The following is a 26,175-nucleotide window of genomic DNA, read 5'->3' on the forward strand; positions in this document are numbered from 1 at the left end:
AGGCTCTCATCTTTGTCTCTCATCCAGCTTTCACAGTTGAGGAGGGTTGTAGGGGTGGGGCAGGGAGTGATGGGGGCAGCATGTTTGGTAATGAAAAGTGTTTTATGTGTCCAAAAAACAGCGTGTGGCTAAAAGGGGCCTGCATGGCAGGCCCATGTCTTCTCCTGGCTTGACAAAGCTCCATCACAAAATTTTGTTCATGCACAGATGAATAAACAGCAGTGAAGGAATTCTTATGAAGTTGCTTCAACCTTTGTGTTCTCTCACTCCCTCTTCCCCACCCTCTCGGCTCAAGTTAAAAAAAAACCAAACCAAGCCATTAATTAATACTTAACTCCAAGCATGCTTTTTCAGAGGTAGAAAACCTCTTAAGACACTCCCTGTTGAACACTTGCTGTCACACCCTTCCCTTCTGTTCATGTATTATTAATCTACAGGCAATAAAACTTATTCACCATCCGCAGTAAACTAGGAGCAAACAACAAGCAGCCAGTGCAACACAGGTAGGAAATATCATGTCAAGGCACTTGTAATTGAGAATTATTACACCATGACAGTAAACCTATTCCCATATTCATCTCTGTCCTTTTTCCAAAGAAAGTGACAAGGAAGCCCTCAAGAGCCTGCCAGTTCTGTGTATTCTGTCAAGCATATTTTATGCATTCTCTCAGTCACAAACAGCAAAACCCATCATCTGATACTGCACATTTTCAGAAAGCACAAGCAACACTCCTCTGGCAATTTATTTGGACTAAGAGGCAAAATAATATGCTATTTTGAATAGCCTCCTCCTTAACCTGCACAAAACATTTCAGATATCAGACAGCAGCATACAGAGCAATGATCCCATTCATAAAACAAGACTACAGAGGCAGCCCTGTGAATTAGGCAAAATTTATCCAAGACAGCAGCAGCTCTGCAGAGCAATGTGTGGCTGCATCTAAAAGGCATCCTCCACTCAGCAACCAAGTTTTCCTTTAGCACCTTCCCTTCCCAAAACAAAAATAATCACAACATATCACATGCCTGACCACATTTACGCAAGAATGCACAATATTATTTTGGACCAAGTACCATACTACATTTTGGAGCATTACATAAAGCCACATGTTGATGTGGACGACCCTTCAAAGGTTTGGCAGCAGCCAGGTACTTTCTCATAACCTTACAATTTTTATTCTGGTATCAGAACAAAATCCCATTCAAGAAACAACCCATAACACGTAACATTATGCCTGCTACCAGCCAGAGGGCACCTGCCCCTCATTTTTGCCACCAGTCCCATTTTCACAAGCCGTAGTCTTGGCAGGATGAGTCGTTCTTCCGGTGACGTGGTGAAGCAGCTGTCTTTGTAGGTGATGGAGAAGCTGCACCAGGTAATTCAGGACCACCTTCAGCAAGGACTGGTGCAGAGGCCAGGAGAGGCACTTTCTTCCTTCCCAGGAAACCAGCTCCTTCAAATCCCATTTTCTTTTTGCTTTCTGCTTTGGCTTCACTCTCCTCTTCTGGTCCTCTTCTTTTGAGATCCAGAGAACTCTCTGGCAGACGGTGAACCTCCGTACTGCAACACCCACTTGCATCTGTCACGCCTGTGCCTCGCACTTCAAATGCTGTTGACAGGACTGCCTTCCTCTCGGCTGCACTGCCCTCAGCTGTTGCTTTCCTGGCCTCTGTCTGGCTTGAATTTCCATTTGCAGTAGCTGCCTTTTCTGTTGGGCTTTTGCTGGATAAGTTAAAAGCCTGGAAGTCCCGGTAACTGTGAAAGCTCTCTGTCCGCCTTGCTCTTGCCAAGAGGGGGCTTTCTCTATATGGCCTCACAGAACCATATGTGGCAGTTTCGTGGATTGTTTCATGGTGCTGCAATTGGAGGCTTCAAAAATATAAACAACCAAGGACAAGAAGAGCAGATGTTAGGCTGAGAATAGCAGCCAATTCTTCTGCACACCCTTGCTCCCACCCACCACTGCCTAGCGCTACAGTAGCAATACACTTATCACAGCCCCCGCACAAGGACTTCCAGATCACTTCAGATTCTCACAGGAATACTTCAATCTGCACACATACAAACCAACAGAAATCAAGGAGTATTTGTGTGTAGTTCAAGCTACTTAAGGCATGAATTCAAGGGCTCAGCTACTGCATTGAAGTCACCAAACCCCTCTTTGCCTACCTGAAAAGTAAAACCTTTGGTGTCTGCAGCTGCTGCCACCCTTGGTGACTTACCTGGAATTAGATTCCCTAAGCCGGTTTGGCTGAACAACCGAGGTGGCAGGACTGATGTTGGGTGTGGCACAGCGAGATGTACTCAAGTCACACTGGTCAAGCAACTTGAGCAGTTCTTCCTCTGTGGGGCCACCAACATCTGAAAGAGACAGCTCTTAGAGGCCAAGTCCATTTACTGCAGTCAGGCACATGGGAGGACATGAAAAAGAAACACCATGGTCCTGGCATAACACAACTTACCTTTGTCTTCACTCTTATTAACCATGTCCATGGCTGTGGTCAGGTCCCACATCTGGATGCTGCCATTTGAATGCCCTGTGAAGAGGTAGCGGCGTGGCCTGGAGCCCATTCTGCTGGATCCTTCACATTCTCGCACAGTAAATGATGAGATGGTGGTGCAGTCAACTGCCTGGATCTCACATATCCTACAGGAAGAGAAATGCCGAGTTACCATAACAACTGCACCTGGAAGTTTGGCCAGCAAAGTCAGTAGTGGTTCAACTTTCTGAGAAGGCATCTAACCTGCCTTCAGAAAAAGACCCTTCCTCCTGATGAAATTCCTTCCCCTGTGTGACTGGCACACTGCTCACTGCAGACAGTCCCTTCCCACCCCCAGTCCATCTGCTTGTTTATTAGGCAACCCCCACATGTTCTATGTCCATTTTCGGTTTACAATGATTAGAAATCTAAGGCTCTCATAAGAATGACAGGAACCAGCCCCTTCATATGCTAGAACTTCATATGCAGACTCTAGGAAACTAACCTGCAGAAACAGCACATTTAACCAGATAAAAGATACACGAAAAAATCCAAGGAAGATAAATCCAATGTTATCTATACAGATAACTTTTGTCTTATCACAACCAAAATCCCACTTGTCATGGCATATCTGCATCGCTTTTTTCCCTTTATTTTAGAAGTTTATGGGCAGTGAGGAAGGAAAAAACTCCCAAAACTAAGCTGCTCGTGCTCCAGGTAATTTATTTTACTGGCCCCTTGTATTGCTTTTTTACCCGAGCAGTGCCAAAATAAGTCATAATGTTGAGGCATCAATGTTTTTACCCAGATTCAAAGTTATTAGGCAAGAGATGCAAAAAGGAAGCAACACAGAACTGAGAGGCACTAACTTTTCTGATCTCTTGCCACCTTCCTAGTCTAAGAGGAAGAAAAGTAGCTGTGGTTATGTGGCAATTTTTTGTTTTACTATGTTGGCAGCAATGTAGTATAATACTATGAAGCCAAACCTAAGAAAATAATTGTATAGCTGATCTAGAAGACAGTATCTCCACCTATTTAAAGGTCCTGATATCTTCAAACCCAGTGCAAAGGAAGAAGCTGCTTCCCTGTCTGACTTTGTGAGCAGCATAATCCCTGCCACCAGCAACTTCAGCATTAGTTTTGAAATTTAATGTTAGCATGGTACCATGGTTGAGAGTTATATATTCTGTAGAGGCACAAAACTGTTTGCTTTGTGAGTTCATGAGGGTGAGCCATCATGAAGTGAGTCTCTGATATCCCTATTAGATATCTCTATTTTTCAAAAAGCCATTTGGCTTTGAGGTTATAATAGATCATTGAGTACAGTTCTGTTACTAACACACAAATTAGAGTTCAGCCAGAGCTGTCAAGCACATTAGAAGCTTGCTATGTGCAGCTGCATGCACTTAGCATGGAGTAGGGAGACCCCACCACCTCAACAGTCCTGCTCTTTTCCCACTTAAACCCCTCAGCACTGACATACCTTTTCCCAGTTGAAGACAGCCTTACAAATAGCTTATTAGTGATAGGAACAACTTTTTGGATAAACACTTGTTGATCATCACGTTCACCAAAGGGTCCTAGAGGAAAGAAAGATCACTTGGTTTGTTTGTTTCAATTCCCTCACCCTCTTTCCCATCCAGTCCTGAAGATCCAGACTCATTAGTATGACCACTGCAATTTCAAAGCATCAGGGCCAGGGCAGGGAACCAAAGATAACCAATAGCTAGGAAAAGCCATCCAATGGTTAGCAGTCTCTACAAATCCATATCTTTCTTTGTTGTTCTAAGGGACATGCATTCTTAAGTTTGGTGTGTGTTCCTGGAGGAATTACTATGTCAGTAAAAACCCTACATTAAGTCTCCATAATAACAGTAAGTACTTTGTTATTTTGCAGCTCCTAGATGTCTAAAGGCTTAATCAGATTTCTTGCTGTAGAACTGACCCCACCCTGTGTTCACAAGGCATCCTATTCATTAAAGGTTCATTTGCAAGGCTCTGACCACGAAGGAATCTAAACTACCTGTGTAACCGTATTTACCAACAGCATTCTTTCAGTACCTTGCTATAGCAATGTGCTAGCACCATTTGCCTCTGCAGTTGCAAGGCTTCAGTAAACTTTGCCACAACTTCAAAGTCATTTAAGAATTTTTTCTATGCATTGTTTAACCTGATGGAAGAGTGAACTGGAATTTGCAGTAGACCCAGTCTTTGCTATGCTCTATCTGCTTTAATAGAGTCTCCTGTGCTCTCATTCTCTAGTTAAACCAAAATTGAAATGCTATATCATTTTGCTCAAGGAACAGGTACAGTATGTGTATTCCAAAGGTTTTTTGTCCCTTTTTCTCTCATTCAGAGTATGTTCTTTAAGTGTACTCACTCTCTACAGCCTAGTAATATTTCCTGGTGGATCTTACAGATCCCTGCCATTTTTTCAAGAGGACAGCAGTATGTACAAGCTCACACTCATCAGGTGACTTGCATGTTAAAGAGCTGAAGATCTGATAAACCTTTATGAGACTAGTGAATGTACAGGCACAGCACAGCACAATCTAGAGACATCCTACCAATGTCATTTCCAGAACAGTAGCTGCCATGACTCTCTGCTTCCTCCAAGGATAAGATTTTGAATGATGCAAGAGGCGTTGAGCCTGGTTGAGTTGAAATCATGCCCCGGAACCGAGTCACAGTCCATGTCCGTACATGGTTGTTATCAGCACAAACTAGAAAGGAGAAGATGTACATTTACAAGGGATGACAAAATTTTTGAGATAGATTTCTCTAATGATTATCTACATGATAGTTTTTCAAGATTGACTAAATTCTGCTTGATTACTCAATGTGAAGTCACAAAGCATCTCCAGACAATTATCTAACAGTCTACAAATCATTGCTGATGTTCTGTTTTCTATTAGTTTTCTCTCTTCCCTCAGAAATTTAAGAAATTAACTAAGACAGGTGAAAACACAACACTAAGGTCTGACTGAGTCAGCACCAGTAGTCTACAGCACCCTTCAGTCCTCTGTGCGTAGACACTAGGACAAGACACGTCATGAGAGCAGCCTGCACAACAGTCCTCTTCCATTTCATCCATCAGTTCTTCACTTTTGTACATACAGATGTGCCCCTTCCCAACACAGAGTTTAGCAGCAAGCTGCAGGGGAATGGATGACCTCTGAGCTGTTTATTTGCAGTATAATTGGATACCATGTTTCTTGTTCCTTTTTTTTTAAAGAATAGGATAGCAGCAGAAAATAAATCCTTTCTCTGCCATGCCCTGGCTGCTGAATTCTGGGTGAAAGAGATTCTTACAGAGGAAGGAGTGACTGTATCTTCCAGAAAGTAAGACCCTCTTCTGAGCATAAGATAGCACAAACAGGATAGCACAAAAAACACTGGGAGACTGCTGAGGAAAGAAACACAGACAGCCCTTTGAAGTCACGGGAAGGCTCTTTCTAGGGCCCAGGAGGACATTTTGCTGCAGCCCAGGAAGCTCCTGAAAGGCTGTTAAAAAAAGACAAGTCCTAAAGGACCTGCCCACAACAATAAGACTTTTATTTCCATGAATTGCAATCTTGGAATAAGACAGAAAGGAAAGAGTGAGTTGTTTCTCATCAAATAAAACCTAGGCCTTTGGATTGATAGGAGCTTTCACGAATGCTTACTTTAAGAAAGAGGATCCAAGCCATTCTAGCCCTTTCCCTGCCCCCAAACCTGTTCATCTCATTTCTATTATATGTGGGAACAACGCAAGTTAGAGACCAATGCATACAAATAACTTCATTGCTCAGATGGAGGGGAGAACTGCCAATACAAATCTGTGTGCAGATTACCTGACACAAGGTGTTTCTCTGAGAGCATGATCTTCGTAACAGGACTTCGATGAACTGTGAAGGTCTGAAAGAGCTGAGGTCCAGACCCAACTGTTTCAGGGTGCTGTACAATCACCCTCACTGCTCCAGAGCTGGTGCCATATGCAATCTCAATCCAGTTGCCACTTACACCTAAAGCAAACAAGAACACAGTTGTTTTCCCAGGAATGAAAGTTTGTGTTACTGGAAGCCAGGGAAAAGGGGCAGTAAAAAACAGCATTTTCAAGCCTCTAAAGTAAGAAAGATACGTTTTTTAAACACTGTTTACTTATTATTTTCCCATGACAAGGAAGGTTGTTTTGCCACTAGAATAACCAAAGGTTTGTTCAATTCCATACTACACTCTTCAACAGTGTCTTAACAGCCTTCTTTCCCATTCTCTCCTCCCTCCTGGAAATGAAGGTGGATAAAGTCATATGATATATTGGCACTTCTCGCAGTGATATGGTCAATACATGCCATATAATGTATATTTTTCTGCCTTAGTGGGAAGCAAATGGGAAAGCAAAACAAGCCAGGAAGGACTATAGTTAAAAAAGTCACTCTGGTATCAATATAGTTATAAGTAGCCACTTTCTCCCAGTTTGGGTTTTTTTGAGTTTTACTTTGCCTTGGTGCAACCAGACATGTCTATCTCTATTGGCCTTTTTAGCCACCAGCGTGCTTGTAGCAAATGTGGGTAGAGCCCTTCCCAATTCTTCATTCAGGAAGCCTAGCCATGAACTTTGCTTTGGACTTTTGTTGTTGCTGCTCTTGGTTTCTTTTTTTAATTTAAAAAATAGCTGCATCATGATTACAAAAAGCTATTATAGACACAATAGCTAAGCATCATCCAGCTGCACATGGAAACGTTTCCTACTGCATTGGTTATAAGGTTAGACACAACAGTAAAGTTTTCTCCCTCCACTTCTCCCCAGTTCACCACAAACTATTTCAGTGAATACAATTCATAATCCAAGTCCCTATCTTGTGCAAAAGCCTCAAAACCAGCAAAGGTACATTATGCACAAGCATTAATATATACATACATGTAAGTACATGTACCTATTTATACAGATGTACAGCTGTAAGGGGAAACTGCTAAGCCTAGTGTTCATCATTCATTTGAAGATGATTAAATGAAGAAAAAGTCCTTGTTTATGTCAAAGGCTAGCTTGTGTGCTTTAGCCCTGCTATGAAGCAATAGAAAAAGCCTATTTAGAAAAAAGAAAAGCACATTTCTAACAGACTCTCAGCAAAGAGATAGTGATAGAATACTGACTTGTTTTAGGTGTGAGGTAGACACTGAGAGCTGTTATAGCATCATTGGAGGGATCATGGTACAATTCTGTCACGAGAAGATCATTGTCTTTCATTCGCAGTGGGAATTTCTGCATGTCTGTGGAAAAGAAACATTTACTATTTTGATTAGACAGAGTTGTTCTGATGCAACTAAAATCAATTAAAAAGTTTAACAAAAAAGCTGTTCAGTACCACCTCCTTTTTATTCCACCCTGCTCCCACTTCTTACCTATATAGTAGATAGAACCATTGTTACAGCCCAGCAGCAGAAAAGACCCAGCAGTATCATAGCTTGTGATAGGAACAACATCCTGAACCTAGTGCAAAAAGAAAGGAAAACAAAAGCAAATCAAGAATTTAGGTTGCTACTTTCTCAGTTTTCAGACATTCTCGGTATATTTTATTGAACAACACTTGAGTTTGGTACTGGACTGAGGCTGCTGTGCACACACACACACATACAGTGGCACTCTGAAAGTACTGCTGGTAGATCATATTCCTCTACCAAAGTGGTTCAGCACATGCATGCAGACAAGTTAGCACTGGAAGATCCTTCTCCATGGAAAGCACAAAGCTTAGAGCATTGCAGCTAAACCACATCTTCAAAAGTGGATTTTTTTTTCTTTATGCAAAGTGAGTATATTTCGCACTTTCTGTCCTATCCCTTCTTTCCCTTCTGACAAGTCCTTAAGAGGTTGCTGGACCAAGGAACTAGATGTGGCCTCTCTACACCTTCTTCTATCTCCAGTTTTGTGTCCCTCTGCCAAACTCTATGGAGATCTCTGCCTCTAGCAGATACATAATAAGGGTAAAAAATTCTTGTTCCTTTACAATTTATCACTTCCAGTACACAACCGCACCAAGTAAACTGGAAGGCAGCTCTGTCATATTTTACTTACTGGTCTACAGCCTAAGGTGAGGGATTACAAGTGCCCCTTCTTTGCCCTCTAGGATTAAAAGGAGTGCTTATTCTCCCAAGTGGGATAGGAATCTCAAGGAAAGAAAAAGTTTAGGTTATCCTAGATAAGATCTCCTATTTCAAGCAATTCTTTTTTTTTTTTGCTTCAGCCCCTAGATAAAAAAACCCCAAAAGCCATTTTATCCAGAGGACTCAAACATGCACAGAGTCATGGCATTTTTCCTGTACTCTGTATGTTGCAGTGAGTTCACTTAATCAACACTGAATACTAATTTATGGACATTTCAGCATAAGTTCTCATTTCTCTCTGACCAGCAGCATCCTTCCAATTGCTTCAGAGACTTGCAAAATCATTTGCAAAATACCTACAATGAATCTGTCAGATAAAGCTGAGCAAAACAAAACAACGAGAGAAACTTCCCCCCGACTCCAAGAGCTAGGACTCTAAACCAGTTATTCGCTTCTAAGGATGGTCTGTAAGCCCCTAAAACATATTCTAAACCTATCTTTTTCCTTTACAAAAAAGGCTGCAACATGACTATAGCTTCTGCATATTTTCCAGAGGATGGAGATGTGGGGGACAGGGAAGAAGCACTTTCCCTCCTTTGTTTAAAGAACTGCACCTCTCTCACTTATGTTCAGCCATAATTCAGCACATATCCAATGCTAAAAATAAACTATTCTTGAAAATCACCTGGATTTTCCCCGTATAACTGATGATCGAATGACCTAGAGAAGGATCCTTGCCAATTAGTGAAAAGAATGGCTATTCTTGATCTCAAAGCTTTCACAGTGTACTTTTTCAGATACAGCTGTTTAAGTAGCCTACCCACCCCACAGCCAAATTCATACAGCACCTAATTAAATTCGGCATCTAAAGATCTGGGTCACAAAACTTTGTTTCAAGAGATTTTTTTTTCCTAGACTACTTTAAAAAGAGATTACAAGAGCAGAATGGCAAGAAACTACAGTCTCAGCATCTAAGTTGATGGATCAAGGTGCTGCATACTCTCTGGTTTGTAGATCAAAGGTATATACAGAAGCTCAGCCACCTGCAAAAAGTTTACAAAACTAATGAAGGTAGAGGCAACCTATCAAGATACACCACTTTAGTCATCACCTTGCAGAAGACATAACTGCAAGGAAAGGTCCGAGCACAAGGATCCACAATGCTGCCGAGAGCAGAGATCAACTGTGTCAGAAAGATCATACAAAATAAGAAGAGTCCTTCCTTCTGCAGCAGAGACAGGGACACTAGAGGCAATTCAGCAGTTACATCTGCCAAAATGCGAACTTTCATCAGGAAACAGAGCAACACTATACAAAAGTCACTGGTAAAGCAAGACCAGTGAGAATCCTCACTTTGCAGAGTAAGATTTGCTGTGACGCTCTGCTGCCTTGTTACCTCTTACTCTAGAGCACTAAATGTTCTGCTTCCTTTAAGCTCTCCTTTGCTAAGAATTTCATTACAGATCTATCTAGTGCCCACAACCTCCTCCTCCTTGATGCATGCAATTGACACACTGCCAGAGGAATTAAGTACTAGGGAAACCACCTCAGTAGTCTGCTCAAATCTCCAGGGTGGGAAGATGCAAGAAGCAATCACGTGCAGAGATCAGAGTTACATCTTCAGTGTGTAATACATCGAATACAAAGATCACCATGTAAGGAAGGATAGCTTTGCACAAACTAAGCCTCCTTTAAGTAGACCTCAGAAAGAGGTCTTCCTTTCTGAAAGGAAACAAAGTTCTTGCTTCAAAATGGGACACCAGCACATTCTGTTCCACAAAGCCTCTCTCACTGAAGCAAGTATGATTACATCCTGAGTCCAGAGCTATGGGCAACTCATGGGTCACACAAATATCATATATTTGCATTAGGAAATGTAAGATCAACCCCCACACAAGGAGATTGTGTTCTAAAGGGATATGATGATCTATAGGAAGATCTTTGTTTTTTTTCTTTTTCTAACAAAAAAGCCTGAAGTATAGAAAGCACCTTGAAACACAAGGTTGATTTGGTTTTTTGTTTGTTGCTTTGGTTTGGGGGTTTTTTCAGTTGTGGGGTTTTTTGTTTTGTTTTGTTTTTTCTTAAAGGGAGCTACTCTCATCCACTTGGAAAAAAAAAATTAGAAAGCCAAAAAACTTTTTTAGGACATTGGCATATAAACCTCCCAAAGATTTTCTACTCTTCAGTAAGAAATGCTTTCACCAAAGGAATAGTCAGTCAAACTGAGGAACTATTAATGTGATCAGAAAGATTTCTGCAGCTCCCCCTGGAAACACAGATGATGAATTGGACATCAGTTTTTATTCCTTATGACTTGTTCCTTTACAAAATATTGTTAAACACCAGCTTGTCACACAGCATTAAGTTGTCTCTTAATATAAGATTTTGCAAGGCATCAATAGAACTTTAAATAATGTTTTGTTTAATTCAAGGCCACACTAACATGTTTGTCTCCGCTGCAGAAGCACTGCTATCCCCACACTTATTATCTGTGTTATTTGTTATCATTACTGTCACTTAAGGGTTGAATTAGAACTTAGTAAACAGTGCAGCAGCCTCAGGTCAGTTCTGCTTCTTGAGATTTGCAAGGCATTTTGGGGACTTTTACTGCATCCAGGTTTCATGCTACAACGATGTACATCTGGCTGTGGTACAAGCTTTGTTATTTGAATGCTCCACTGTTTCTCAGACTCATACAGACTCCAAGGATCTCTCTTATTTAATATTCATTCTGACAACAGGAGTAAAGTAAGCACAGCCAGAAGCATCCACATACAAGATGAAGAAGAGTCTCCCATTGTAAAGCAGCTCTTGAGATCCCCAGCTAACAGACTTTTCTTCTTTCAGATGGTGCAGAAATTGCTGTCATTCATTCCCCACAATTTTACTTCCTAGGATCCTACTGCATTTTTATACAGTTAGTAATCCATAAGTCTAAATATGCACACACTTGACATTTATTACCCAAAATCACACCACATCCTTTCACTTGAAAGCCTAAAAAGCATGCTTGGTGGTACCACCAAACAATTCAACATTCTGCTCACAGGCACAATACCCAGATACCCAGGTGATAAACTCTGTAACAAGTCAGGGTTGAAAACCTTACGACAGTCATTTCCCACATGCTTTTAGATTATTTTATTCTCTTTTTACTAGAAAGACACACCAGCTTATAAAAAGTGATGCAGAAAATCGAATTGAACACACCTGCCAATGCTGAGTCACAGCGTTCCATACTCCCACTTTCCCTGTATGGCTTGTAGCCACCAACTGGTTGCCAATGAAGAAGAGAGCATCTACAGGGACTCCAAGACTGAACACTCCTACAAAAAATGAAGAGTCTATGAAGCTCATCTAAAATAAAGAGAAAAAAACAGTAACAATGGAATCTCTCCATTATTATCACATCACATGTATTAGAGTAGAAAATAAAGAACAGCCAACATTCTAGGTGAGGTACCATTCAAGCAGAAAACTGGGTTTCATTAAATTAAATGGCAGTGTGATGTCATCTCTGCTAATAACATCATTATTTGGGAAGGAGAGAGGCAGGAGAAGGTAGAAGAGCCCATATGAAAACATGCAATCATTTTTCTACAGCCCTTAAGTTCTCAAAAGGATTTAGAATAAATAAAAAAAAATCATATTACAGCAGGCAGGAATTTTTGTTGTTTTGTGGTTGATTTTTTTACCTGAGACTGTTAAGTGTCATTCAAGAAGCAGTAATTTAATGGGGTTTGCTAGACACACAAATTTGTGCTATGCTAGTTTGCAATTACTTGTTAAAGTATTACAAGTTCTCAATGCTTTTTTTTTTTAAAGTCCAATCAAACAGACATTCTGAAAACATATTTGAGAAACTAAATATGGCTACAAGGCTTTATCCTTATTCTTGGGACAAGACTGAACAACTCCAATGTGACCTTACATTCTAATTTCTCTTTTAGCAGAAATACTTGAACCCAGAAAAATAAGCAGCCTGTAAAAGCCTGCCTTCCTTCCTTTGTATCTCCAGATCTTTTAGTTTGGTTGCAGGCCATGAGCAGAAAGTTCAGGCTATCAGACTATTAAAACTTGAACATATATAGGGAAGCAGTTTCAGCAATCATCACATACTATTCAAATTTGGAAGATAAAACTTACCAGCAAATGCTAGCCTTCCAAGTAAATGAAGTCTGGGACTGAAAACATTTCACTTAAAAAAAAAGTCAAAACAGTGCAGAACATGACAGGCATTGATGCCTATGGTTATAGTTGACCTTAACATCTGAGGCTGTCCAGAAAATTGATCCTTTAGAGCTTCCTAGTCTTATCACAGATCCAACATGAATAATTTTCACTGCACTGCAAACTTGGATAGCATAGTACACTTTGTACTACTTATCGTCCAAGTATTTAAAAGTTACAGCAAACTCAAAAGGTCTGAGATAATCTCCAGCAAACTGACTCTGTAATTAACTTGGTTTGTAAATAATTCCAGGCTATGTTTTTCTGTCTGCTAAGTACAAAAGTAATGGGGATACATTAGAACAGTACCAACTGTCAAGCTTCACTCACAAGTTTCCTATTGCTTACTGCTCACTCTACATATTTATATTACTCCTCACTAATATACCTTAACTGCAGCAGATAGATGTTGCCAAAACAGAGTACCCAATAGCTGGAAAATTTCCCAACATTGTTTTGGGCAAATTTAAATGAACAGAGTGCCATTCCCAGCCAAGAATCAGCCCTCTGTTACACCCTACGAAGGAATCTCAGGAAGCTCAATATATATTTATGTTTTAATTATGATGCTAAACTGTTTTCCAGGGCACAGTACAATCATTCAATGCAGATAAGATTCAGCAGTACAGGGTACATGAAAAAGGCAATAATAAAAAATCCACAGACACAACTAGAATTGATTACTCCAGAGAAGGATGAGGTTCAAGGAAATCAAGGAAGACAGTTTGAATGGTCTGGAGGAATTTGAAGTGTCAGTCCTGCTTAGGCTCAACAATCTTGAGACCTGTCCACAGGGGAGACAACACTATATGTAATGACAGGCTCTTGTCCTAAGGGTCCCTCTCAGTAAAATACTGCTTACAGCAGCAAGCCAGCAGCAGTGTCTTATGTAAGTAATATTGAAAGGAAAGAGAGCGCTCTGGGAGAGCTCTATCACAAAGATGCCAGCCCACACAATTTTCTGAGGATGGTGTCGCCAGGCTCCAGCAACTGCTTGGAACAAGTAGTTTCTTTCACAAGATGACAGCAATGTACTGTATCTCTAATACAAAGCAGGACTGCAAGCAGTTGCCTCTACAAGGAAACAAATCAGCTATATTCACGTTACTACTATTAAACACAAGCATATTTTAGGTTTTTTAAATCAGTCGGCATGACCTATCGTCCAAAAAAAGAACAATACATTTTGGTCAGTGTTAGTCTGACAGAAGATTCCATCCTATAGGCACTTTTTCTCTGCTTCCCTCCTCTTCCTGCCCCAAGTGGCAATTCCTTTGTTTCACAGTTGTCACTTTGATGCAGTACAGCCTGTTTAGCGAAAGTGCTTCCTTCAGTTTTGTTGCCACGTTCAATCATAGTCTGAGCTATCAGAACCTTATGATACTGGCATATTTAGAGGTTTTAATTGAAATAAAAGTCCACTTATGGGTTTTGTGCCTCTTTGCACTTGATTTCCAAAAATCCAAGATGCTGCCTCCCATATCTTATTGCAAAACCCAAGGTAACACAAGCAGCTAACTGAAATCAAAAAGTGCAGGAGGAATGTAATAGCACAGTGATAAAGAAATGCCTATTAGAGGAGTACAGCTGTCATGTACTGCCTTTACGATTTGGTCAAGGGGAACATAAGAGGAGGCTTCTCAAGTACAATAATTACTCAAGTACAATAATTACTATGTGTTTAATAAAAATATTTCATATTCAACTGTTAGACACATCTTTTATTTATTTTTTTAAATACAATGGAACCTCCTTTTCCATTTTGCTGACCATGATTATATAAAAGACCTCTAAGTCACAAGCAAAAGAGTAGTACACAGCTGAATTATCTCATGCCAGACCTTTATGTTTCCCCATCTTCAAATCTACTTAGTGTTTCCACTCATTCAAGCATGAAAAAAAAAAAAAGCAACAGCCATTAACATAGATAGAAATTGCTTGAGAAACTTTCAAGTAAGCTCTTCCCTTAAAGGCACATGGATCAAAAACGGTGCCTTCACTGCCTCCCAAATTTGCCCTGTATTTGAACAAGTGACTCAGACAAGCTATTAGATCAGTAGCAAGCAGTATTTACTTCTGAAAACATCTTGTTGCTGTTTCTACAGCCTCCCAAACGGTGTGTCCTGTGCCAAAGCATACAAGCAGTAATTCCTGTATGCTTAATAAAACAGTATGCTTTTTTCCTGCCTAGACATCTGAGTTTTAAAACCAAGAAATTTTCATCTTCCAAACTCCATTTATGAAAGACATTTGACAGCGAACCAAAATCTTTTTATGTAAAAATATTGCTTTAATAACAAAAAGGAAAGAAGAGAGCAGAATCTCTTTGTATCTGTAGTTTTCCAACTCAGAAACTTAGTTCCTTTGTCCTATGTTCTAGATTCAAATGCAAGTCCTGGGAAAAGTTTAACTCTTAATTTGAATCTTGACATATAATCCTCAAACTGAACAGTAAGTATTAGTATCTGTTAGTAAACAGACTGCTCTTTTATTCTCTCTCCTTTTTATTTTGAGAAAGTATCCCTGGTGCAGAACAGAAGGTTAATACATTCTAACAGGTTGCTGTACTATAGCTTGTTTTGTCAATTTGTGAAAGTGAATACTGAACACTACAGATCACACATGCCTCAAAATAGGGTCTCCTTTCAGGCTAAACACGCACACATAAGAAAAAAACTCAGGTAATGATAGTTACCAATTTCACTCCCACTTCCACCATCTTGAATGCTCCACAAGATTATGCTACTCTCCGAGGCAACTGCAACCATCTTGTCCTTGTCTCCATGAGGTCCTCCAACCACCTTTGCATTGAGAGCCACTCGCTCAATTGTCCAGTCCAGATAAGGACTTGTGAACACCTGCTGCCACCCAGATGACTCTTTGATTCTGGAAGGGCAAAGAAGAGAACAGGGAGTAGATGTCAGAATCCAGGAAAACCCAGTCTTCAGAGACCGAGAAACGGACAACCCAGTCTAACCCTGAACCAATGTGCACAAAGAAAGAGCAGCAACTCATATATTTATAGGATCAGACTGAATCCATTTATCTACTGCCATTTCAGAGTAATGCAAACTTTTTGCTTTGCTCATAGCAAATGATCATATTTTTTAGATTCCTGTAACCTGACAAGCAACTCTATTCATACCTGTAGCAAACAGCAAAATGGGCATAGGCAGCTACTATCCAATTGTGATGGCCAGCTACTATTAGGACCTTCCGTGGGTCCACAGGAAATCCTAAAAACAATAAAGCTGAAGTTAGGCAAGTGATGAATATTAGATGAGCAGAGACATCTATAATAGCATAGAACTCTCTGCTATGAGAGCAGAAACTATGATAATTAAGTTTCTCAAGAAACATTTTCAGCTAGATTCTAGTTACCAGTATTACTCCTCACAATCCTTACCGCTATTACAGTTCTTACATGGAAGGAAGACATTTCATCATCACTACAAGGCAAAGTGTCACAGTAAAATGTTCATAAAGAGAAAGAGGATAGTACATGCCTCAGTTTTAAAGCCTGTCTAATTGGTAAAAAAATGAGGAATTTAATCAATTAGGAAACAATGCTTTCTCTTTTGTGAAAGTTCTTTCCAAATAGTTAGTGCAAACCTGTTTTATTGTTCCAGACTGCTAAACTGAAATTTCCCGTATCTCAGAACACCTACAGCTCCTCCATTTATTATCTAGTGGGAACATGCTTGTTTCTGATCTAGAACTAAATTAGGTTTGGCAGAAGTGTTGGATGGCACTGGAAATTAGTGGTTATTGTACTTCCCCAAGTTAGCGCTCAGCCTAGATATGCTAAAGAACTAATGGCCAAAGACTGCATCTTCTGTTTCATTTTCCCCAAGACTGCCTTCTTCCAAACTTGCAGCAGGTTTGAGAAGAATCAGCAATTCATAACCTTATTTTTATATAAGATAGATTATAGAAATAGATTCACCTATTACATACTCTAGATTTTCCTAACACTGCTACAATTTACAGGATTACAGCAGAAATATGACACTTCTAATGGCGTAATTTTGCTAAGTCAAAAGCTGGAAAACAATAGAATTCAAGTCTCACAATTTTTTTTGTGAAGACTACATTTCCTCTAAAAACTTGACTCTTGCACAGCAAGAGAGGCAACAAGAGCAAGAAAGAGGTGGAAGAGCAGCAAGCAGGCCCTGAACAAAGACCAAAGAGACAGTGGTCTCTCTGGTTTTTATCATGGCTTTAGTACAGTGTAAGGCATTTGTCTAAGGGGCCATGCTAAGACTGCATGAAGAACTTTGATTTGCTTTTCCTTCAAGCCTCATGTCTTAATTGTGCAGCAGTGAGCCTTAAATGCTGTACAGGGAGTAGTGTTTAACTAAGTATTCAGCAATTTTAATCAGGCAAACATAGAACAGATTTAAACCAGATACAGTCATTAAGTTTTTTGCAATTTGTTTTGGTTTTAAAACACATTCCTCACCTAGCCTGACTGTACCTTCCCCAGTACCAGCAAGTGTAGGTTGGACACCACCTCCAAGCATCTCACTCTCATTCTGACCAGTTCTAACATCAGCCGGTGGCCCAGCAGTATTATTTATTTTACGGTTGGGAATGCCTATAAAAGAAAAGAAAAGAGATGTTTTGTCCCACTCCTTAAACTTTATAACAGATATAACAGTTCACTTTCAAAATACAGAACTGATACTTGTGCATTTTGATGTAAAGTTTAATTCATTTGCTATAAGAAAATTAGGCAATATTGTAACACTGAAATAGAAAATGTTGACATTCACAATTTAGGGAATTACCTTCAGAAAACTTGTCAATAATTGGCTAGATACCCCTTAGACTTCAGGTTAACATTGAGTTGTATTCATCTCTACAGAGAAGTAAAAAAGTCTAACAGCTACTCTTATTAAGGAAAGCTCATTTATGGTGATTTTTCACCTAGACATAGGATTCCCAAGGTAACTGCACCTTCAGAAAGAAGAAGGAACTACATGCTCCTAACATTATAATGAAATGCACTTGAAGAACTTCTGCTTTAGTCTACTACCAAACACAGTCTGCTTAGTCCTACATGACATTTCATACAGATGAAAGCTTGGGTTTTAATTACAATAATGTTTGGTTCAACCATTCATCTTCAGCTTTCCATAGGAAGGCCTTCTCTGAACAGCTTGTCACCCAGAATCACTACCTGAACCAATCACCCCTAAAAACTAAGGGAATAAGTGACTGCAAACATCAGACAATGAATACAAAAATACCTGGAGGAGGTAGGTAGCCATGAAAAAGGACACTGCCACAAGATGAGCGTTCCAGTTCTTCACATAGTAGCAATCTTCTCACTAAGAAGGAAAACCAAATATGACCACAGCTTTTGCTTCCTTGGAAACATTACATTATCTCAAATATCCTTGTTTTTGATAAATTTTACTTTGAAAATATTCAGTGTCACAACTGCCCAGATTTGTCAGTGGGCCATTATTACAGCAATAAATATAAGACGACCTCACATTAAGATAAAAAAACCAGTTACCTAAAGGAGTGATTCCATAGAATTCAGCTTCGTGCCTGAGAACATTAATACTCACTCCTCTAGAGAAATAAATAAAACCCAAAACAAAAAAATGTCAAGAACAAAGTGAGTCAAGACCTTGAACATAAATACTTGCATATAACTGGACATTACACAATATAAATATCAAGCTACCTAACAGTTTACAGAATTACCACGAAATGCATTCAACATGTTGATGTTTGAGATTTCAGAGTGATTAATTTTACTTAGCTTTCATTAAAACAAAGATACAGAAACAAAGAAATACACTGCAAGAAGTGGTTTAAATTACAAGAATCTACTAACAAAATGGAATGCCACCATTTCTCCCTCCACCATGCCATACATATATGCTAGACCTGGCCCCACAGCTACCAGGGAGCTGAGTCACATACCAGGTACCCAGCCAGATGACTAAAACTTAACAATCCTCATCTGAAAAGGTTTTCTAATGCTTCTGATTGAAATAATTTTCACTTGAAATAATTAACTTCTTACCGTAAGTCTAACTCCTTTGTGCGAAGAAAATTTAAAATAGGTGCAAATGCTGCTGGATCTCGATCAATAAATATCTGCAAAGAAAAATTTCTGTACTTGAGTCCTATTATGAAGCAATCATCAACTAAAATGCCTTTTTATGCTGAGTGTGGGAAAGAGGAGTTGAAGATGAGGCAGTCAGCAGACAAACAAAACCCACAGTTTTTGGGCCTCTTCTTTGCTCTCGTTTTTCTTCTGCTATCCACTAATTCAACATTCCTAAAGGACATATATACAAACACTGCTGCAAATAGATGGTACTTAATAAGTGTTCTTGAGGTCCTAGAGTCTCCACAAAAACCAGTGGATACTCTCACTTTCTATCCTGTGTTCAGAATGAAGTAAATGTAATAAGATCTCAAGATAAGTTTAGACATTTTTAAATTGAGTCAATTACCATTAAAACTACCTCTGCATTTTTAGCAAATTACTTTTGTTTCTTACTATCACTCAGCAACATTACTGTAACTATAGTTTCCTATTTAAGAGTATCACATACACGGACTGAAATGGCCATTTTGCTACATGTATTTGCCAAAAACCCAACATTTCCATGTTGGATTACTCAACTACATATGCAATGCCTATCTAATGAAAATTACACCTCCTTGCAATACAGTAATTAGCAGTTTTTCTGTGTAAGGAAAGTACAGTTGCTGATTCTGCATTACCTGTACAACACAGAATGAGCATAGAAATGTGCACATTGTTCCAGTTTCATTTACCTTGAAACAAATTTGAGAACCAAGAAAGCCAGAGATGTCACTAATTGTCATGAAAGTTTAGCCTGACTCAAGCAGTGTAACTCCCATTAGCACCCACAGTGAATATGCTTTAGGAAAGAACCTAACCAAAAGCATAACATTAAATTAATGGGTTACAGTAAGTTTATTACTCACAGCACCAGTTTCATCCTTTAGTGTTGAAATTCTTCCACTCAGCAAACTGAAACAGAGGAAATCTTCATTAGATGTTCCTCAGAAATTTACTAACACAAACACAGGATAGCAACATTCTCAGTCAGTTTGGTCTCTTTGTGTACTTTTGGTTACATTTTGATGAAACAGTGTAGCTGAGCAAAGAAAACTGCCTTGGTGAGGCAGAAATCCGGAGGGGGTGAAATATTGCTGCTGAATAAAGGAGCAGTGCATACACACCTAAGGAAAGGTTGAGAGCTGCATCTTAAGGACTTTTATATTCCCAAAGAAAACAGACATGAAGCCTCGTCTGGAAAGGATGGAAAAGTTTTCCCAGGCATTCAGAGGGCTACATAGTTTGTTAAAAATCTAGTTAAATTGGTAAAAGCTGCTGAAGCAAAAAAGAAAAGTAAACAACCCAACCCACAAGGACTTACTGGACAAGAATGGGATGGATTATTTTTAACACAGTTTTACTTCAAAGCTTTTTTTCTATCAGATCAAAGTATTTCTGCTCTAGACTCATAAAAAACACAATGCCAAAATCTCATTTTAGTTTAGATGGAAACTAACTAACATCAACAGCTTTATTTCAAGATTTCACCTGAGTCTGGATGACAATTATCTCTAGATTTTCCAGTGTTGGATGACTATTACGACAAGATCCTTAGACAGCATATTTAGTGCTGAGAGATGAGGGAATAGCATGAGACTCCCTCCTTGTGTTCCTCAAAGGTGAAATTTCCCCAGCATTTCATTTTTCTGAACGTTTCAGTAAAATAGGACCAGGTAATGCTGCCTATGTCAGCTGTCAGACTTTTATTAGAAAAGAAGTCTAGAGTACAAAAATTAAATGTAAGGAAGCAAAATTGCTAGCATTTGTGTTTTCCTTTATGTGTTTAGGATTATTTGGGGTGATAGAGGTACAGCAACTACAGCACAAAATGCAAACAATAAGCAGCACAACTTGCAGAAGTACTAATGGCAGTGACATAAAAGGAGGATGTTCAATAATTCGATAGCTCCTGTATCACAAGTTAGAACCCCCAAAACTTGGAGTTAATTCAGACTACAGCAACAACTAAAAAATAACCCCAAAAAACAAACAACCCAGAAAACCCCACACATTAAAGGCAGTGCTACTGCATATGGCCAGTAAGATCACAAGTGTATATAGTAAGAGTCAGTGGCATCTTCCTTTCCTGCAGATTTGGAGTGTTATTTCCACAACATTCTGTCTAAAAAGTGACAACTCTTCAGCACACATTAGCTGCCATGGCTACATTCAAGAAAGAAGATGTCTTTTAAATAACAGCCTATTTCAAATTAATCTGTCCCATTTCTTGAGATAGTGTTCTTAATGCCTTTTCCCCCAATAAAGACTATTTACAACATAAATTAAGAACTGAAAACATTAATAACTTTTTAAATTACTGTTAATTTGTCTTTGTTCAAGGTGATAATATATCACAAATACCTGGAAAAAAAAGAGTCTGGAATCCACATCAGTGTTTGTCTTGAAGTGCTGAACCTAGGAAAACAAAATTACGAGCTCAAAATCAGCTGTAAAATTGGAAGTAAGTCTGCCTTATCTAAAATTCCTTCATTTGTCCTAAAGAGCTAATATCAAACAGGTTTGGCAAGTCCAAGATCACTTAAACGTCTGCACATACTCAAAGCAGGGCTGTCTGGAGACTCCAAAAGTGTCATGCTTTATATGTTTCTAACACATTGTCCCAAACATCCTGTATCTTCCTGGTTCTCATACTTGGTCAACATTAATGCTTACAAAAAAAGACCCACAGAAAACAAACGCTCCTCCACACACAGGAAACCCAAACAGTTAAATATTTATCAGCAGTGTGCTATATTTGTCATTAACTGCATGATACTCTTAGGACTCAGAGCATGCTACATTGTGCACTGCAAAAGACTACAATAAGCTTCAAGTTAATATTTCACAGTAACTTTAATAATTTGCCATTTTGCTCTTTGAGTCCCTTTTGGGGCAGGGAGGCAATAAAAATAACAGTTAAAAGAAAAAGAAGTGTTTACTCTGATTCATATTATAAGATAATACAAATTATAAAATTACTTATGATGCCAGACAGTACTTTACATAATAAATAACCATGGATTATTTTCTACTTCTTCTGGGTTTGATTTAACATGAAGGAAGACAACTGGAGTGGCAGCTTGGACAATGAGCTCATGCTCTGCATCAGCCCTCTGGCTGTGCATACCCTCTTACTAGTGTCATGACTAAGAAACCTTTGGTGACCTCTTCATTAATAAAAAAAAAAAAGATATGCAAAAGTAAAATTCCATTACAACTTTCCATGTAGCACAGGACTACAAAATACTTTTGGAATAAAAGTACTTAATCATAATTTATCTAGTTTTCACTGCTAGTATTTTCCAGTTTTGGAGAAAAAAAAAAGTCAACAAAAAGCATTACTTTATACCCCCTTTATATTCCCTAAGAGGCAGAAACACAAAGACTATATGGAACTACCATCCTGCATAAAACATGTATTGTGTATCTGCTCACTGCAAATATAACAATGGTGAATCTGTTCTTAACAAGAAAACCTGCAGTATCAGCGTTCTAAGCACAAACATGCACAAAGTCCTTTCTTTAAAAAAAAAAAAAAGGCACTTCTAAAGTACTTCTAAGTACATCTGCACTTTTGCACAGCAATTCAGGTCACTACCCTTCTTTGCTTTAAGAGTAAGGGATGATTCATCTAACTATATTATAGCATGCGCATAAGAAAAAACAATGAATTACATTAATTTTATCCAGAAATTAATCCAGACACTGTTGTAACTCTGGGGAAAGATGCAGCATCACCAGTTAGCCCTTTTAAAAGTCTCCATAATATAAAGGCTTTTATTGCCTAATAGTTTAAACACTTTACAACTTTCATTTATTTTGAGGTTTTAGGAAAAAAAAAAAGGAAAATGAGAAAACCAGAGGAATTATGGTCCCAGAAAGGCATATGTAGGCAGAGAGATATCAGAGAACTACTAGAATCAGAGCTAACTGGCATTTTCTACAACACTGAATGATAAATGCTAAATTAATTCTGAAACAATAGTCTGATGAGACCATGAAGACATTCAGGATCCTTGAAAAGATGTTTGAGTACTTGGCAGTACTATCTTCTCAACACACTACAGCACAATTTCTGGTCTGGATACATGTCTCCATATAAGCACAAGTAGACAGTCAGCTCTTCAGAAGTGCCACCATTGAAGTTTTGCTGGTGTTTTGACCAGCTGGGTTCCACTCTAGCACTTTGTAAGTCAGATAAAGAGCTTGGTAGCAAAATTTGAGACAGACATTCCAGAAGAACAAGTCACACAACAAGGAGGACAGGAAAAAGAGCCATCAACCAACTCCACATTTGTCTTCTTTCAATTTTAGCAGTGGATTTAGACAGCACAAGGATTTTCTGTCTGTAATTTAGCACTATGGTACCAGCTTAGTAAGCAATACCTCATACTAACACATACTTTAGAACTTTTAATACATATACATTAATCTACATAAACAACAAGACAGAGTGCTCCTTTCCAGCATGCCTAAAGAAGCTTAGCTAGCAACATTTACACGTATAAGTGTATCTGCAACTCCATGCAGCAGTCAGACAGACATTGTATAAGGAAAGTTAGTCAAACCCAGTGCAATATCCTCACTCTTAAGCAAGTGGCAGCCTACAGTTATTTTAAAGAAAATATATGCATCTGGAAACAGACATGCTAAGTGACAGCTTGTAGAGTTACTTTATAACCAGAGGGAGATACAGAGTCGAGAGAATTCTCTTAATTTGTTACAGTAATTTCTGTGAATGTTAATTTGCAAGCGGCTTGTGCTCACAGCAAAGGATTTCACAAAAGCTGAGACCAGGAACTGTTGGAGCAACTGCACACAACAGAGAAGCCCTGACAGTCCTAGGGAGCAGCAGGAACCTCGTTTCTGAACATGGAAAGCTGGGGTCTCTGTAGTAGATGCTCCACAGAATAACTGGTGTCAGAGACAGAGGACAGTGCTAATTTCCTCTTCTCATAAAACTCTACAAACAAAACTAAGAGTTTCAGGTTTCTAGTAGGGGTAATAGAAACTAATGAAGAGGAGCCATGTTTAGTACTCCACGCTTGCCCATTTGCTGTCCAGATCATTCACTCCAATTGCCAGATTTGAGTCACCTCCATTTGCAAGCTGAAAAACACTTTCAAATGTATCTGAGGGAAGCTGATCTTGCAAAAGATACAGAGGTACACTGTCTCTCTATTAAAAGGGAAATATCCATGCACACATTTCCTTCTCCTTACATCTGAATGATATCCGTTGACTAGAATCTAGATCTTTAGCTAGAAATTAAATGCATGCAATTGTTAGTTTGCCTTATTCTTCATACTTCTCTGTATAGGTAAACCCTCTGAGATTATCTATTTCTTCCCTGATTCGTCCTCTATACCTAATTCTGTATTCTCTACAGAGGCATTTAATAAGGAAGATCTATTTAAAATTACAAAATTGAAGCATCTTTGCGATTCCATGTGTAATAAAAACCTAAAAGACAAACTGGCCTATAATTTCAGAGACAGAGTTCACTGAAGAACCTTATTCAGCATAACACGAAATCTGGTCCAAGCCAACAACAAAGTTATCCTGAAAGCATCATTACAGGTGAGTTTTGTCTACGCAAATTACAAGCAGCTTCACTGTGAAGAACCAGGTTCCTAACGTCTTATCATAACAAAGGAATTCTGCATCGATTTCTATTGCACTCTGCTTTGAGAAAGGCTGCAACATCCAATTTAATTATCAGACCAAGTTCATATTCTGGGTAATGGAAGAAAAATCTTAAAATAGTAGTAGTAGTTCCTACTACTCATAGCTGGCTTCATGTCATGCGCAGACTCAGGAAGGCACATTATTTCAGTTTCCACCAGCTACAATAATACAAATGATTTCATGCCTGAGCACTTTGACAGGAATATCTGCACTATTTATCACACATTCTGACCACAGCTGTCCCACAATTCCGTGCCTCAGCCTGCCAAAATGTCTACATCTGCCAGCTTCCAGGCTCCCAGCGTAGATTCGAAAACAATGCAGTTCTTTATTCTGGTTGACACCAGCAGTATCGTTTCAACCTTTTTAACACCTTAGTCTCTGAGGCTACCAGGCAGACTGTTCACTAGAGCCTGTGGATGTGCTGGCAAAGCAAAGCTCTCTATCCTCCATCCCAGAAGCAGCAGCATTCCCAGAGATGTATGTAGAGCGTACGCATCTAGACAGCCCGGGCACAGCGGGCAGACACCACGCGGAGCTGCCAACACTCCCCATTTCCACCTCCAGGTACCCCGGACCGGCTCCCCCGCACCGTACTGGGGGAAGGCTCATCCAGGCCCTCCTGGCAGCAGCACCAGAGACCAGGGAGCCTCGGCGGGCAGTCCCAGGCGAGTCGGCACCGCCGCCCTCCCAGGACGGGGTGGTTGCCGGCCCGCCTGAACCCCGCCACGGCCGGGGGCGCGTCCCTCCCGGCGGGCCCCCGGCAGACCCCGCGGCGCTGCCCTCGCCCCGATGCCGCTGAAACGCGCCGGACACCGCCCGGGGGCAGCGCCGGGGGCCCGGCCCGCTCCGCCCGCTCACCTGGGTGCCGCCCACGTTGAGCTGGATGATCTCCCCGCTCCCGGCGCCGGCGAAGCCGCCGCCGTTCCCCGCCATCTTCCCCGCCGCCCGCTCCGGCCGGCGCCCGCCGCCGCCTCCCGCCGGAACCTCGCGGTCGAGGGCAGTAGCGGCGGAGCCAGGCGAAGGCGGCGGGGAAGGAGGCGGCGGGGGATCGGCCAGCGGCGGCCGGGGCAGGGTCAGCGCCCGGCCGGGCTGCGCCCCGGGGCTCCCCGGCGCTCAGGCCCGGCCGGAGCCGGAACACGCCATGGCAACGCGGCAGCACCGAGAGCGGGAGCTGGGCGGCGCGGCCCAAAACGCCTCGGAGAGCGGGAGGAGCGGGCCGGGCGGGGAGGCGGGGGACGCCCGAGGGGCGGGGGAAACAGGGACGCCCCGCGGGGGCAGCGACGCGCCCGGAAGGGGGCTGGCGGAGCCCGTCCGCCCCGGGAGGAGGGGAGCCACAGCGCCGGAATTCGGGGTTTGGGTGGTCTGTAAGGAAGAGGGAGCAGCCTGTACCGCTATCAGGCGCCAGCGACCCTCGCCCAAAATAAAGAGAAAAGGACAACGAAGGTGGTGAAGGGTCTGGAGCACAGCACTCCTATGGGGAATGGCTGAGGGAGCTGGGGTTGTTCAGCCTGGAGAAAAGGAATCTCATGGGTGATCTTATCGCTCTCTACAACTACCTAAAGAGGAGGCAGTAGCCT

The 26,175-nt window shown here is 40.6% G+C and overlaps 1 protein-coding gene across 3 annotated transcripts; it reads right to left on the reverse strand.

Annotated features, from left to right (window-relative positions):
• Window positions 1-496: 496 nt before the first annotated feature.
• KCTD3 (potassium channel tetramerization domain containing 3) lies at window positions 497-26,175 on the reverse strand. Of its 3 annotated transcripts, none has more exons than XM_018085132.2 (18): window positions 26,155-26,175; window positions 21,269-21,322; window positions 19,774-19,819; window positions 18,836-18,909; window positions 18,317-18,375; window positions 18,045-18,125; window positions 17,255-17,389; window positions 15,938-16,028; window positions 15,488-15,678; window positions 11,773-11,888; window positions 7,864-7,951; window positions 7,615-7,731; window positions 6,315-6,485; window positions 5,049-5,204; window positions 3,965-4,061; window positions 2,464-2,648; window positions 2,224-2,362; window positions 497-1,870 (listed from the first exon to the last, which is right to left on the reverse strand). In XM_018085132.2, the coding sequence occupies exons 2-18, from the start codon at window positions 21,295-21,297 to the stop codon at window positions 1,288-1,290; spliced, it is 2,358 nt and encodes a 785-aa protein (XP_017940621.2). In that variant the 5' UTR covers window positions 21,298-21,322; window positions 26,155-26,175; the 3' UTR covers window positions 497-1,287. The 3 variants fall into 3 exon arrangements, with proteins under 3 accessions (XP_017940621.2, XP_017940623.2, XP_017940622.1); XM_018085134.2 differs by lacking the exon at window positions 26,155-26,175 and adding an exon at window positions 25,460-25,563 and having other exon boundaries at window positions 21,269-21,324; XM_018085133.1 differs by lacking the exon at window positions 26,155-26,175 and adding an exon at window positions 22,904-22,929.

The sequence above is a fragment of the Manacus vitellinus genome, unplaced genomic scaffold, assembly GCF_001715985.3.
Source record: "Manacus vitellinus isolate BGI_N305 unplaced genomic scaffold, ASM171598v3 scaffold_8_pilon, whole genome shotgun sequence".
Lineage (NCBI taxonomy): Eukaryota > Metazoa > Chordata > Aves > Passeriformes > Pipridae > Manacus > Manacus vitellinus.

Excerpts from the sequence above, each read along its gene's own strand:
- KCTD3 (XM_018085134.2), bottom strand. The coding sequence starts at position 25,531 with ATGGCGGGGAACGGCGGCGGCTTCGCCGGCGCCGGGAGCGGGGAGATC. Across the intron at positions 19,820-21,268 it reads CCAGACTCTTTTTTTTCCAG|TTTGCTGAGTGGAAGAATTT; the intron begins GTATTTGTGATA and ends CCTCTGTTTCAG. Across the intron at positions 18,126-18,316 it reads CTATGGAATCACTCCTTTAG|TGAGAAGATTGCTACTATGT; the intron begins GTAACTGGTTTT and ends TTTCCTTCTTAG.